Source organism: Triticum urartu, chromosome 5A (assembly GCF_056163025.1).
Source record: "Triticum urartu cultivar PI428250 chromosome 5A, HENAU_Tu73, whole genome shotgun sequence".
In the NCBI taxonomy this organism is placed as follows: domain Eukaryota; kingdom Viridiplantae; phylum Streptophyta; class Magnoliopsida; order Poales; family Poaceae; genus Triticum; species Triticum urartu.
The window spans coordinates 68921315-68936992 of NC_141877.1; the positions used below are offsets into that span (position 1 = coordinate 68921315).

Sequence of the window (15678 nt, forward strand, 5' to 3'; positions counted from 1 at the left end):
CTCTTCGGAGAGCTCCGAAGCTGGGTAAACCATCGCGTGCTACTCGCATACCCGCTCCCGGTCCTATCAGCAGCAGTCTTACCCTCACACTAAGCCCTTGTGGCATCTGTCGACTCGCAAGCCCCCCGTGAGAATACCACGACAACCGGCGACCTCGTTTCCTCTCCCTCACCGAAGATCAACCAGCAGGTCCGGATCCTATGCAGACTCAGCTTCAGCACACCCACAACACTACTTTTGCTTGAGGACGTCAAGAGCTAGAAGGCGGGTGGTGCCGCCAACTCTCGTCCCGAGCAAGACGTAGGAGGACGAGCACAACCTGGACGAGGTTGTCGTCTCGCTGTGCCTCCAGTCCTAGCACGGTCGCCCGCCCCATGATGTCCTTTGCATCGATCTGAAGCTCGCGCGGGATGGGGACAAGCTGGGGATGAAGAGAAACGGGCGAGGAGGTTGAGCAGTCCGTGGTGTCGCCGCAGTCGTCCTCATCCCTCGTGCGTGATGCCAGAGAGACGATCTGCCAGAAGCTCGACTATGTGTGCCCGCATGGAGGTGATTTATTTTATGCAAACCTTTCCATGAACCAATTCATCTTTCTCGAGTGGTTCATTGCACTGTGGGTGCTCTTTTTGTTTGATTCTCATGAATGATTTGAGATTGATGTGATGCTATGCAAGCCTGTAGTGTTAGACCGAGTCACACATATATAGTTTCTGGTGCTAATTTCTTGCACAATTGTATTGTTCTTTAGGTCCTCTCTTGCCATTTGATACATCCATCACCATGACATTAATTGTTTGTCATGAGTTTTGGCATAATTAATTAATTTTACAACTTCTACATTTCTACTGTACATCCTAATTGGTAACTAGCCATGCATTTTGAGGTTATGAAAGTTGAACCATATCACAATTTCTAAGCTGCATGAAATTTTGGTTTACATTTTTCAGAGTTTTTTTACTACAAAAAGGATGAAATAAGATGAGATATGTATTTAGATCTCAAGGAAAAATATTACAGATGCTGTGTGCTTATCCAAATCACAAAAATGTTTCTGATTCTATCTGATCTGATGTCTAAGTTGTTGAATTTTTATTTGATAGAGTGCATCAGTTATATAAGAAGGTTTATGCCCTTTATGGTGGACATAAAAAAAAGAATCACAACACTTTTATGTTTGAATTTGTTGGTACATGTAATCGAACTTACAGTTAAGTAGCTTTTGTGATGCAACCAAAATTAAATCATGTAACCTCATCTTACATGGGAGTGATCTATTTATGCAGATAACTAGATATTATTCTTTTTATCACTATTATGGGTTTATGGTCAAATCACCTCTCTTTGTTGTCTTGCCTTTTGCAGTGCTTTTGGTTCAGAAGCTGCAAAATGGAAATGTGTTGGAGCTATTGACAATTTGGCATCACTCAACATCTGTTCAGATATATATCTGCATAGCCCAGGGATATTGAATGCAACATTTGGTTCAAGCTATTGAAAGAATGGGCATACCAGTGATCCTTTTCTTGATTCTCTAAAGCATATTGTGTGGCGAGTAAAAAGTAAATATAGAGACTCATGTTTACTGTATTCACATTCAGTCATCCTTATTCAGAATGTCTGAATGTTATTTAATTTTGCAGATTGAGCTAGACTTATAACATATCACCAAACCTGAGATCTAAAACATGTTGCTGCTAGCAGGGCCCAAATATAATCAAAATAAATATGTAGGTTTTTAGTGTTCTTGCTATATTGTTCTGCTAGATGTGTGATGTGTGTTGCTGCGAGTTTGTGGATTGGGGGCTTCTTGGTGATGTGTGCCAGCTCGAGCGGGTTGCATTGGTGGTCCGTGTGGTGGATGGAGCCATTGCTTCATGTTTGTTTTTCATGATGTTCTCTTTTTGGGTATGGAAGGCTTGTGTGTTGTTTAGGCTGTTGTTTCTTTGTTGGGGTAGATTTTTCAGAAATTGTTTGGTGGTAGTGGCCCTGTTGTATGTACACCGGTTGTCGTGGCTTACTGGCTTGTGTTCCAGTTGACACTGCTCAACAAGGAGAAGAAGGGCAGTCCACCACATACACGTAAATGCCTCATGCGTGGCTCTTTCAATGCATTGTTGCTCATCACATTTTATCATTCTTTGTGCTGACAGTATGCAGAAGATTCTTCCTGTCATCATGGGGCTTGAGAGAGAGAGAGAGACATGTCGACCTCTGTGCGCACTACGCACAAGGGTTGCTGGTTAGTATTAGTGTTTATGCGAGTCCATTCATCTTATCATTCAATTTAGATGCGTGTTTTGGATGTCTTAGGATTTTCAACTAAAATAATTATGAGATACTCTGAGTAATGAGGCTTAAATTCAATCTTTGATTTCCCTATTTGAACTGTAAAATGTTTATATCTTTAGGTATTAGAAAGTGTGCGCTATTTATTTCATTCATTATTTAACATGGTCTGTCCAGCTCTTTTTTGAGCTGGAAAAGTTAAAGGAACTAAATAAGAAAATGGTAATTCTTGGGTCGATCTGCTATTTTGCTTTTGTATTTGAGAGCATCTGATAAAATCTTAGGTACTTCGGACCAACTGATGCTTCATTAGGGTATAACTACTGACTGGATGCATAAGAGAACCGTTGTACTACATACTTTCTCCAGTTTGAATAACTTATCTTAACAATACAATAGCTGAATGATTTGCTTGTATGTTTCTCTTTCAGGTTAGAGAGAAAGATTTTGATGTGAACTTTTGGATAATATCCCTGATTTCTTTTACTTGGATTCAGGTCACCATATGCTGAATCAGATTTTTTTTTAACAAGGTACTTAATGGGACACCTCATTATTTTAGATCTTTTAACACTTGTATGGGTGTGCATACTTTTCAGGTTACAACTACCAGTATTTGTTTATTTTTTTGACTTAATATGTTTGTGTCATTAGAGAGTGAAATATTCTTTACTTCCCATTCTTATGTTGTGTTTTATTCTCCTAACTGATAAACCATGCCCAGCTATGATACTAGGAGGCGGAACTATTTTATCCAGAGGAGCTGTGCATTCGCAAGTTCTGTTTTTCTTTACTCATATCCCTGGATTTAGATGTCAGTATGCACCAAAACATGAAAATAAGTGGCGAAGCCATAATATTTTGTGGTTAACGAAGCACTTTTAAATTGCTTCCCCACAAAGGGATCGGAGATCCAAAGCCACGGGTGAGGTCCTCCCATTCGTGAATTTGTTATGCTTTTGGGTGTAGCCATAATATTTGGGGTGTGGGTATGTAAACAAAGTCAGTAAGATTGATTTATGTGAACATAGATTCTGCTATGTAAGATCAATATATTTTCTCAAAAAGAACATTCCAGGTTCGACAAAAGGCAAGTGGCAAATTGTCACCACTTCAGCAACTGTGGCATATGTTTTCTCACGAAGAAACTTTAAGGAGGATGTTGTAGGAACCATTTGAACCTGCTTGTACAATAATGGCTTTTCTTGCCATTTTGATCCTGCTACCTGAACTGTATGTCACTGCTTGCCAGATTGATCGTTGCTGATGAGATGGACTACATAATAAGAAGAGACCGGTCTGTGCTACATGAGCTTTTCATGCTTACCACCCACCAGTTTTCAAGATGCATACTGATAGGTTAGTTTTCTGCGATACTCACACCTACTATGTACATTTTTAACTCTCTGGGAAAGAAAAGGAAAACAATCTTACTTAGCATTTTGTACTGTTTTGCTAACTGATAGCCCATTATGTTTTTCAGGAATTGCAAACGCCATAGATCCAACAGATCGGTTTCTACCAAAGCTTGAATCCTTAAATTATAAGCATTCCTACTATATTTGTTGTAGTGAAAGTGGAAGGCATCTTTAGAACAGGAAAATGAGTCTGCCGTTTGTTCCAGACACTCCTTCATATCTTGTGTTCTGCATTCTTGCGTCTCACTATGGGAGCAATATTCAGTCAATCCAGAAATTAGTGAACATAGCATTGCATGCATTTTTTTAGTCCATCCAATTTCACAAAGTTTTCTTTTTTCCATTATTAGCGCTACCCATGTTACAGAGATGATCGGAAAGTTAGCTATCATGGTAGTATCTGTGCTCTTTTGTTCTCTTTTTTTTGGTCAGAGGTGATTTGGGTGCACCTCATGATCTCTTTGTTCTGCCCAAAAAACAGTATTTCTGATGACTTGGACAATTTCTGTCAATAATTCTGTGCATCTATGGTTGCAGGAGAATGAATTTTTATGTTCCCATGAAATTAACTCTTTTTCTTCTTTGTTAGTTATCATCTTCCATGAATATTTGTTCCATCTATCTGTTCTGCTAGCTGAAATTGATCATGTCAGATAAATCCCTTTGCCGCATCACTAGTTCTATCATTCTGATAGATGGTCGAAATATTTCACCGGCTTGCTTCAAATCCTATTGATCAACCCCGAAACACATGCCCTAAAGCTTGTTACTCTCTGGGAATCATTTATATCATAATCTACAACTATCATGCTTCAAATTGACTACGTTTATCATAATTTGTTCATGCATGACAGATTTTCTTTCTTCGCAGCTGATCTGATAAGTGACAATATGACTGTACTTTTTATTTACAGGTAATTGATAATATGTACATTCTCATTTTCTTCTATACTCCAGTGCCCCTTGCATTTTTTCTTCCATGATGCCAGAATATCATATGAACTATTTTCTTGTGACTGTTATGCGCTAGGACAACACCAGGCAGTACTTTTTGTGAGAAAGTATACATTTTGTTTAGGACAACACCAGGTTATGGCTTAGAGTATCTACATCACTAGATGCTAATCAAACACTGCAGGTAGGCGAAATTAATGCTAGGTGATGTGTGGGTAGGTGCTAAGAAAAAAAAAACCTTGGCACCCATTCCTAAGCTAAATACATTACTTGTAGTTACGTACTAACATTTTTACCTTATCTGGAAAAAAAAATGAGAAGTACTCCCTGAAGTCTCCTCGCCGATGTCCAACGGCCGCCATGACAACACCCACCTCCATGACAATCGAGCTTCTCGACCTGCCTGAAATGGACAAGGTCATTCGGGCATGTGCTTTTGATGTGCTATTTTCTCTCTTTTGATAAGAAGTCAAGTGTAGCCAACATAATTGATTTTGTGTTCTATGCTACCAGTTGTCCGGGCATCCGCTTTTTATGTACTATTTGTTCTCTTTTCGTAAGATCAATTTTGTGTTATAGAAACTATGCTACCAGTTATTCATGGTTGTGCACTAAATAGATGTTCCTCTACCTGTAATAAATATCTTTTGCTTTGTTTCCGCATTAATGAATCTGATATAATTAACAGTCCAATTGTCATTTTAATATCATGTCTGTCACTGACTATAATCAGTCAGCCGTACTAAAATATGCTAATGTTCACTTACATGTAAGGAGCACCAAAAGCAATGAAAAGGGCGCCTACAAGCTGGCAACGCCCAAATTTTCTTTCAGGAGGCGCGCCATGGCGCGCCCCAACCGCTAGTAAGTATATTCCTTATCCCCTTATACATGATTAATATGCACCAACTCTATGATCCATCTCTCCATACAACATCCTTCAATATCCTTACGAATAATGTGGTACCTGCCATGCATATACATAAAATTTATCATCGGCAATTTTGAACTTCCGGGCAAGTAAAATCAGTTAATTATGAAATGTATCATCATCAATTTTAAACTTCTGGACAAGGAAACAAACAAGAAAAAAAGTACACGCCACACATGCACAAAGGAGAAGAAGAAGAAGAAAAAGAAGAATAAGACCAGTACAAGCGAGACATACACCAAGAATATTGTCTACATGGAAGTCCTGACCAAATAGGTAATGCAACATTTCAAAATTCAGTTTCTAATTCTACGTTAATATAAAACAAACTTAAGCATTTATGTTACACATTGCATTACTAATTTTCTAAACTTAAATTCATTACTTGGATTCTATAGAACGATCCAACTGTTACTTCGGACTCAGAATTCAGTACTACTTGATTGTCTTGAAGGAGGATGTCTTCATGTACTGAACCAGTAACTCATTCGTGGAAATAGTGTTCCAATTTTTTTGAAAATGTTAACTTTTATTAAAAATAAGAAAAATTACCAAAATTAACCTAATTATCGATGCTTATTTAAATTGCACATAAAAATGATACACAATGGCACATGAAGCAGATTGTGCCCCTTTTTTGCCCGATACAACGCATGGGCATTTGTACTAGTGAAACCAAAACTTTCATCCCTCTTGAAGAAAGATAAAACAAATATCGTGATGCTAACAACTACTGTTTTTTGCTAACGACTACTGTTTGTTTGCTAACAATCAAGGACTAACGTGTGTGGGCGTATGAAAATGGCCGCACGAGATGCTTCGAGGCGCTGCAGCAATACAAGTGCGCACAACTTCGTGTCAAGAGGCACGCCATGGGCACGCCCCAACCCCTAGTATACAACACACAATCAGGCATATGCTGTCTGTCACAAAACATGAGGTCTCATCGCCGTAGCCTACCAAAATCGAGACCCCTGATCCAGCACAGCGTGGGAACCGGTTAGCTAGCCAGCGGCAACACTTTCTGACATACGAGCAGTCATAGCTAATATAGTACTACTACTAGTAGGGTAGCATCTGGTGCAAGGAATGTACAGCAGGGTCGATACAGAGATGGGAGAATGAATCAAAGCCAGCGCATCTTCTTCCCTTCTTCCTTCTCTCCGAGCGACCTGGCACCGGCAGCTGCTTATATTACACGCGCAGCTCCTCCATAGCATCAACAGCCTCCCTGCAAGCACGATGCGAGAATCAAAGGCATCAAAAAAGATGTCCAATCATTCAGGGTAGTGATTGTATGAGTGACTAGCATTGCATTGCTACCTCAGAGCTTTGGTGATCTCGTCGCTCTTAGGGTCGAGTTCCTGTGCTTTCAGGAACGCGTTGGCTGCTCCTTTGTAATCCTGCGCATGGACGAAATGTCGCAAGAGGTGTATCGAATAAGATTGCTGAGGGGGGACTGGACATAGAGTGGCTAGCTATACATACCTTCATGAAACTGAGAGCTTTGCCCTCACGGTACCATGCCTTGGACCAACGGGGCCGCATCATTACGCACTGTCGTGCATCTTCCAAAGCTCTGTCCCCTTCTCGCATCCGCAGCCAGCAGAGGCTCCGGTTAGCAAACATGGTGGCATCAAGTGGGTCTATATCCATTACCTGCATTTACAACAAGAGAGCTCAGCTTCGGGTGTCTGTTGGTGCAGTGGTAAATTAATCTAACAGGCTCTGTCAAGCACATCATTGCCTTTTCGTTAGTTTAACATCTCATCTGATGTAACAAAAGTGGTGGTGGGCTTCCCAGATAAAATCGTGAATGGTCTATCCTATGAAATGCAGTGTAATCACCCAACCATCACCCCACATAAGCCGACCATAATTCTATGGAAATTTCAAAACAAACAACCAACCAGTTCAAAGAACCATCATTCCAAGAATTAAGTAGTAAGACTAATAAAAACTACAGGCCATCCCATCTTCACCCCCAAATCTGACGTCTTAAAACATGTATTAAATCATTAAATGGTTCATGCATTTACCAGGCCATAGAAGTACATCGCTGTAATATAGTCTTCCTTCCCAAATGCTTCCTTTCCACATGACTTCAAATCAGCTATCCGTTGTTCCACAGAAGATGCGTCCTGGACCAGTACCATGGTCAGTTACATGCATACATAGTGAATGACAGGTCCCAACAGCACGCTAAGTATTACAGTTGGAAAATTAAATTAAAGTTCTTGGTCAGTAATCCTTCAATTATAGGCATACACACTGTTTCCTCAGTTAGCTTTGCAAACTTGGTCAAACAAAATGCCAACTAAATTTGAATACATATATCTATTTATGTATACCATCCGCCATACTAATATTGCACTCCCACTGTTCACTATTATAAGTTGTTCTAACTTCTTTTCTGATTAGGATGTATATAGACGCATTTTAGCACTCATTTCAGTCCGTATGTAGTCCATATTGAAATATCCAAAACATTTTATATTTGTGAACATAGGGAGTAATACCTAAAGAGTGCCTATACAACTGGGCTCAGTGACTTTCCTATGCTGATAATGTACTTCCTTTTACCAGTTCTTAAATTTCTCAAGAAAATGCAGGCAAGCTACAGTTGCCCTGATTTATCATGTTTAGTTGCATTTTCCTTCTATGGATATCAAAGTGGAAATAACTGAAGGTCCAGTTATACATCAAAAAATGGGTCGGTCCATGCATGTTCAAAGGTTATGAGTATGCATATGGCCTGGTGATCTTTTCACTCTGTCAACAAGAATACAGCATATGGAAGTGCTGCGTTCGAAATAGAAGATATCAACCAATCATGCAGCTTCAGGACTACAGGTTATGGCAGAATGAAGTAATCGATAAATCATCTACACACCTGATGCTTGATATGTGGAGATCTTGCAGTATTCATTATCCCATTAATGCTCCAAACTGGCTGAGATGAATGGGTTTTGTCTTAGGAAACAGCATTTCAACAAGCTCACGTTGACCACGAGCTGCTGCTAGCTCAATTGGAACTGCGCCATGCTATATCATAGAACAGAACATAATATGTCATATGATCCAGGATGAAAAGATAAAGCGGTCAACATCGTCAAATTACAATTTTTAACTGAAAATTCTGTAAGAAAACGAGATATTCTTGAATTCATCCCAGTGGCAGTAAGAATCCTAGATACTGCTAAATGAACTTCATTTGAGAGCATAAAATAAAAGTTAGTAAACAGGGAGACAAGGGCGGAGCTACAGTTACCTGGTTAGGGATGTTAGCGTCGGCTCCAGCCTCTAGTAAAATCATGACAAAGTCCATTAAGCCATCATCAACTGCTTCCGTTAAAGGAGTTGGTCCAGAGTAACCATGAACATTCACGTCAGCGCCAGCCTATTAATGAATAGGAGAAAAAAATAACTTCAGTGATAGGAAAAGACAAGCTACTCAACCATGAAACATCCGGCAAGGAAAAAACAAGGTACTCAACAAAATCAGTACACATTTAAACATAAAAAACATATGAAAATACACGAAGTCGGTAAGTTATTGGAACCTCAATCAGTAGCTTCATGCATTTCAAGGCCTTTCCACAGACGGCCATCATGAGTGGTGAAAAGACGTGATTAGCCACTCTGTTGGGCTGAAAAGATAAATGGGCCATAGTTTTGAAAAGAGTTAGTTAGATCACATAAATATTAATTATAGATGAGCCCATCAAATATTTGATACACCTCCAAGAATAAATCATTACATCATCAAACCAAACACAGCTAATCGTGTTTGCCTTTCCAATTCATAATTTGCATTCAATTAGCTGATAGTGGAATAGACACCTTACATCAGCACCATGCTCCAGCAGAACCTTCACAACCTCAACATGGTCCTTTGCAACCGCCAAGTGTAATGGCGTGCCCCGATGATCCATAGCATCCACATGAACCCCTTTGGACAGCAATAGCCTCACAGCCTCGCAGTGTCCTGGAGGCACAACAAACATGGTGCAAATCCAAATAGATCAGAACCAGAGCCTCAACAGAAGAGTAACTCCTTCCATATGTAGGCAATGTCAAGCCTTTGATTTCACATTTCAGGGAATCAGAGTGAACTCAAGAATGAGAAAGACCACCTTCCTCTGCTGCATTGTGCAGTGACACGGAGCCCCTGTCATCGGCCATGGATGGGTCGGCGCTACCGTCGAGAAGGTACCTCATAACCTCGACATTTCCCCCAAACGCGGCGTAGAACATCGGTGTCACACCTACAAGGGTAACGCAACATCTCGGTACTAACAGAAACAAAATTTCCTGCTATGGACGCATAAGATTCCAACTAGGCGCGCACCTGTTTTCGTGGCGGAATCGACATCAAGCCCCGTTTCCTCCACCAGGAACTTGCAGCTGTCCAGGCACCCCTTGGCCGCAGCGAAATGAAGTGCGGTTTGCCCTTTGTCGTCCTTGGCTCGCCGCAGATCCACCTTCTTGGCCATTCCTAGGAAGGGGAAAAATCGCAGGAACAACTGAAGTCAGATCAGACAGCACAATCATTCTAGACGATTGCCCAAATGATTTCATGAAGTGATTACACACGGCCTCAAATCTAGGGTTTCTTCCCTGAAAATATTTTTGGGGGGTTTACCGCCCTAATGAACAAATCGAAGTTTCCTCAGAAAAGCAGCAACCGCCCCACCCAAAATTCGGAAAAAAAGTACTAGTAGAGTTGCATCCACCCCACCTCAAATTCGTCCGTACGGAAAAAGCACCACGCGAGCGTTCCAAACAAGGAAGACTAATTGAGAGTACAGCATTCCATGAGAGAGAGAGAGAGAGAGGGGCGGCGCTTACTCTTGAGGAGGCGGAGCTTGCCGCCGAGGGCTGCCTTGAGGGCGATGTCGCAGGGGGACGAAGCCATGGCGGCGGCGGCGGAACTGAGGAGACGAGAGCGGTGAAGGGTTTGGGGGAGGGGAAACTGAGGAGTCAGGCGCCTAGAGCGGCCAAGGGTTTGGGGGAGGAAGATACTCAGGAGTCGGCGGCAGTCACGGAGATGATAGATGATATGGCGCGAAAGAGAGGAAATAGTCTGAGGTGGGACTGTAACCGGCCACTTAAACGCAGATTAGCATATAACCCCCTGTTTAATTAATAATTAGTTGTGTGTATTTAGGGCTGAGAAGAAACCTGACTCTCATCGATTTCTCGCCGCCGCGCCCTGCAGGTACCGCGGATGATGCCCCGGTGGCTCGGGCACCACGCAATGGCGACAGCTCAGTCGCCACGAGTCTACCAGCACGTGACGGTGACTCGACGATTGGCATCACCTCCACGCGACGATTTCACGGTTGCGACTCTTCGTCTGCATGTCGATGGGTAAATGGGAGTGCCCCCTCCCCCCCTCCCTCCGGCAACGGCAACTTGACGGTTGCAGATATACTTGCACACACCAGTGACTCGAGAATGTGGCGTAACTCCCATGTAATGACAGCTTAGTCGTAGCGGCTCTGCCCACACACGACGATGGCTAATGGTGGTGACGTCGTCCTATATGATCGAGAAGAGGTGTCTAGAGGGGGGTGAATAGACTCTTAACAAGAAAAGTTGCAGCTTTTAATTTCTTTAAATTCAAATGGAGTTTTGGCATAAGTTTGAGCATTCACAATATATATCAAGTAAGCATGACAATAGTATATGAGCAGCGGAAAGTAAATCATGCAAGTTGTAAAAATGTAACGGGATGGGATTGGAGTGTGCAAACGCAATTGAAGACACGGAGATTTTTGGCGTGGTTCCGATAGGTGATGCTATCGTACATCCACGTTGATGGAGACTTCAACCCACGAAGAGTAACGGTTGCGCGAATCCACGGAGGGCTCCACCCATGAAGGGTCCACGAAGAAGCAACCTCGTCTATCCCACCATGGCCATCGCCCACGGAGGACTTGCCTCACTAGGGTAGATCTTCACGAAGTAGGCGATCTCCTTGCCCGTACAAACTCCTTGGTTCAACTCCACAATCTTGACGGAGGCTCCCAAGTGACACCTAACCAATCTAGGAGACACCACTCTCCAAGAGGTAATAGATGATGTGTTGATGATTGTAAGTGCATCTAGTGCCACCCCTAGTTGGTTTTGGAGTATTGACGACAAACTTAGTTGAGGGACTAATGTGTTTGTGAGAATTGCAGGAAAACACAGGTATAAGTCCCTCATTGATTCGGTTTTACTACCAGAGATGACCCCTAAAAATGTATGAAGACATTGAAGACAAAGGTGGTATGAAGATATTCACATTGAAGACTATGACAAAAGAAGACATGTCATGAAGCCTATGGAGCTCAAAGACTTAGATCTCTCGTAGTTTTTTTTATTTTTTGTGTTGAGTCATAGGAACCACCATACTGTTAAGTGGGGTCCAGGAGAACCAGTCAGAATGACTGAAGTGATGCCTAAACCAAAAACCTATGTCTTCGAGTGAAGACAATGAAAGCGAATCTTGTCCAGAGCCGGACAAGTCAGCTTTGCTTGTAGCCCAAGTAAAGTTGCCATGAGAGTTTGAAATCTGACCGTTGAGACATGTGTCAGTTCCTTAGTGACCCACGGTCATTTCGGACAAATCAGGTCGGGTTGCCAAGTGGCTATAAATAGCTCACCCCCACAACCATAAACGGTTGGCTGCTCAGATTTCAGTGCACGGCTTTTGTCGTTTGAGAGCAACCCACCTCGAAGCCTTCGAGAAAAAATTCCTAGTGAGGAGAAAACCCCAACCACCCAGAGCCAGAGCAAATTGGGCATCACTTGAGTCTTCTTGTCTGTGTGACCTGAAGACTTATTACACTTGAGGACTGTGAATCCTCCAGACGGTTAGGCGTCGCGTTCAGAGCATCCAAGAGACATTGTGGATTGCCAGTGAACGAAGTTTGTGAAGGTTTGGGAGTCTACCTTGAAGACTTACCAGAGTGATTGGGCGAGGACTAAGTGACCTTAGCTCAAGGAGAATACGGTGAGGACTTGGTGTCCTGGACTGTGTGTTCAGGACTGGGTGTCCGGGACTGTGTGTCCTAAGGTTTAAATACCTAGCCGCTCCAACCAGACGTACAGTTGTCACAGCAACTGGAACTGGTCCAACATATCATTGTCTTCAACGAGTCACTGATTTCATCTTCACTTCCTTTTCTTACTGTTACACATTGTGAAGCCATTGCATGCTTGCTTTATCTTTTGTCTTCACAACGTGAATGTATGATCTGTTTGGCTTCATAACTTCTTCCTACCTGATCCTTATTACACTGCAGTTGTTTGTCATTGTGCTTTCACTCTATTGAATACATGACCATGGCTGGCCTAGTGTAATCTAACTTCCGCTGCATAGTAATAGGCATAATCTTCGCTGTTTGTCTTCATAACTCTCACGTTTTGAAGACTTTCATAAAAATCGCCTATTCACCCCCCCTCTAGTCGATATAACGCACTTTCAATGATGAACTCCTTGCTCTTGTGCTTCAAATGATAGTTTCCCCAACACTCAACTCTCTCTCATAGGGTTGGATTTGGTAGAAATATGATTTGAGTGGAAAGCAACTTGGGGAAGGCTAGAGATCAAGAATTATGTGGTTGGCATGGAATATCTTGACCTCAACACAAGCGTAGGTGGTTCTCTCTCAGAAAATGTATGTTGGAAGTGTAGGCATGTTCTGATGGCTCTCTCCATGAATGAAGAGTGTGTGGAGGGGTATATATAGCCTCCACATAAAATCTAACCGTTACACACAAATCACCAAACTTGGTGGGACCGAATCATACAACTCAGTCAGACCGATTTAGTTCATAATGTGACCGTTAAGTTTTTCTGTGGGACCGATGTGCTAGGGTTAGGGTAAAGCCTTGTCTCGGTTGGACCGATTACACAAATTTGGTGGGACCGATTTTAGTATAAGTTAAACAGAGAGCTAGCCAAGCAAACTCGGTGGGACCCTCCGTGGTTGCAAGCCCATCTCGGTGAGACCGAGATCCCATCAGTGAGACCGAATTGATTAGGGTTTCTGGCAGTGACTGTGTCAAGTGAACTCGATGACGCTGGATAGGAAATTTCGGTGGGGCCGAGTTTGACTTTTGGTTTGAGACATATTTGAATATGAGAAAGTGGTTGAGGGTTGTGGAGTATATCACTAAGGACTTTGAGCAAGAACCTCATTAAGCAACACCTCATCCCCTCTTAATAGTATTGGTTTTTCTATGGACTCAATGTGATCTTGGATCACTAAAATGAAAAATGTAGAGTCCTAAGTCTTTGAGCTTGAGCCAATCATTTGTCCTTATCATCTCGAAAGGGTTCCACATCCTCTAGTCCATGTCACTCCATTGTTGAACTTATCTGAAGCATTCTAGATGAAAGCATTAGTCTAACAAGATATATGTTGATATTAATTACCAAAATCACTCAGGAAGCACTTGTGCTTTCACGTCCCCCATGCTATGGTACGCATGCTCATGTCTCGCATGAGCCGCTTGTGCTTTCATGCTCAATTTCTATGGTGTCTTGTCTGAAGATGTGTTACTCTCTCTAGTCCATATCAATTGTCACTATTTTAGTACAAAATTGTACTAAAGCAACGACAATTAATATGCATTGGAGGATTTTTTTTTGCAGTGTCTTGCGGAAGGTTCTTAGGTAGGGGACAAGAGGATGAAGGGTTTGGGCGAGGGGAAACAGGGGGGTCCGGAGTCAAGGGTGGTGAAGGGGTTGAGGGGGGTGGAGGGGGGGAGTAGGGGGTCACAGAGAAGCATGGTGTGAAAGAGAGGAAACAGTCCGAAGTGGGATTGTAATCAGCCATTTAAATGCAAATTGGCAAATTACCCCCTATTTGATTAATAATTAGTTGTATTATTAGGGCAGAGAAGAAAGGGAAGAAACCCTAACGGGCGTCGAGACATGCAGGAACCGAAAATGATACCCCATAGCTTAGGCACCATGCGATGGCAACAACTCAGCGGACGCGAGTCTACCAACACGTGACGGTGACTTGATGATCGACGTGAGGGTCATAAGATGATGACCACAACTTTGTGCTTCCATACTCAATTTCTGCGGTGTCTTGTCTGAAGATGTGTTACTGTATTTTCTGCGGTGTCTTGTGTGAAGATGTTACTGAACTCTTGCGCTTTTGTTCCTATACCAACAGCAGTAAGAGCTTCACTTTTTTGACCGGATGGTGAGAAATCTGTGAATGTGTATTGAGGTAAAAAAAATCAATACAAATCTTCTAAGTTCTGATGCAATGTTGAACATTTTTTCATTGTTAAAAGTGAGAATTACAATGCGTGATAAATTTCTAGAAAAGATGGTTCAAGCTCTGAAAAAAAAAGACAAAGAAGAATTATGTATGAAAATGATTTAGCATACACAAAGTGCAAAGAAGAAGCCATTCTTCAGGTTGGCTCTGAAAAGACAACCATACTTCATCTTGTAAAGATGTGATTCATCATAGGCTGGCTTTACAAAAGCTACAACATCCAGTAATACAAAATCTTGTACCCAGAATAGAGTAAAGGGAGAGAAGTAACACGGCTTTTATTGCGTACAAACAACAATTCAACTAACTGAACAGAAAATACAGTAAAGAACAAACATTCGACAACTAGCTTGTTTTCAAACAAAAATATTCATGGGTTCGTGTGCATTTCATCATTTCTGATGGATTATGTGATCATTGTGTTTTTGCGAACATGACTCACTTATAAAGATTCACCGAAAATACAAAAGCAATCTAACATATAAAAATTATACTAAGGTCTTGTTGGACACCTCCATCGCTCCGGCGCCACATAGACCCAGCAGATAGATTGGTGCATTGTCCGATGGTTGTATCTCACTGTCTCTGACTAGATCATGCAGTCCGTCCAACACAACAACGAGACGGCGTACACTCTCATGACGGCGATCTGGTCCCTCTTCCTCGACAACCGCAACCAATGTGGCTGCCAGGCACTCGAGGCCTACCACACCCTCCGCCAAAAGCATCTCTCCATCAACGCCTACTTCAAACGCCTCAAAGTGTTGGCGACACGCACCGAGAGACTACGGCATGC

The 15678-nt window shown here is 42.1% G+C and overlaps 2 protein-coding genes across 5 annotated transcripts; one reads left to right on the top strand and one right to left on the bottom strand.

Annotated features, from left to right (window-relative positions):
- Positions 1-3508: 3508 nt before the first annotated feature.
- Positions 3509-4011, top strand: LOC147968085 (DNA replication factor CDC6-like). Its single transcript, XM_087525536.1, has 2 exons — positions 3509-3645; positions 3770-4011. Exons 1-2 carry the CDS (start codon positions 3522-3524, stop codon positions 3877-3879), a joined length of 234 nt encoding a protein of 77 aa, XP_087381662.1. The 5' UTR covers positions 3509-3521; the 3' UTR covers positions 3880-4011.
- Positions 4012-4922: 911 nt separating this feature from the next.
- LOC125507899 (uncharacterized) lies at positions 4923-10647 on the bottom strand. Of its 4 annotated transcripts, XM_087525534.1 has the most exons (9): positions 10441-10646; positions 9941-10087; positions 9726-9857; positions 9438-9577; positions 9153-9239; positions 8861-8989; positions 8483-8634; positions 7629-7730; positions 7131-7248 (listed from the first exon to the last, which is right to left on the bottom strand). In XM_087525534.1, the coding sequence occupies exons 1-7, from the start codon at positions 10505-10507 to the stop codon at positions 8518-8520; spliced, it is 819 nt and encodes a 272-aa protein (XP_087381660.1). In that variant the 5' UTR covers positions 10508-10646; the 3' UTR covers positions 7131-7248; positions 7629-7730; positions 8483-8517. The 4 variants fall into 4 exon arrangements, with proteins under 4 accessions (XP_087381658.1, XP_087381659.1, XP_087381660.1 ...); XM_087525532.1 differs by lacking the exons at positions 8861-8989; positions 9153-9239; positions 9438-9577; ... (1 more) ...; positions 9941-10087; positions 10441-10646 and adding exons at positions 4923-5061; positions 5426-5625; positions 6685-6820; positions 6913-6992 and having other exon boundaries at positions 7078-7248; positions 8483-8538; XM_087525535.1 differs by lacking the exons at positions 7131-7248; positions 7629-7730 and having other exon boundaries at positions 8580-8634; positions 9433-9577; positions 10441-10647.
- Between the last annotated feature and the right edge of the window lie 5031 nt (positions 10648-15678).

Excerpts from the sequence above, each read along its gene's own strand:
- LOC147968085 (XM_087525536.1), top strand. The coding sequence starts at position 3,522 with ATGTCACTGCTTGCCAGATTGATCGTTGCTGATGAGATGGACTACATA. Across the intron at positions 3,646-3,769 it reads TTCAAGATGCATACTGATAG|GAATTGCAAACGCCATAGAT; the intron begins GTTAGTTTTCTG and ends TATGTTTTTCAG.
- LOC125507899 (XM_087525534.1), bottom strand. The coding sequence starts at position 10,507 with ATGGCTTCGTCCCCCTGCGACATCGCCCTCAAGGCAGCCCTCGGCGGC. Across the intron at positions 10,088-10,440 it reads CAAGCTCCGCCTCCTCAAGA|GAATGGCCAAGAAGGTGGAT; the intron begins GTAAGCGCCGCC and ends TCCCCTTCCTAG. Across the intron at positions 8,990-9,152 it reads GCATGAAGCTACTGATTGAG|GCTGGCGCTGACGTGAATGT; the intron begins GTTCCAATAACT and ends ATTCATTAATAG.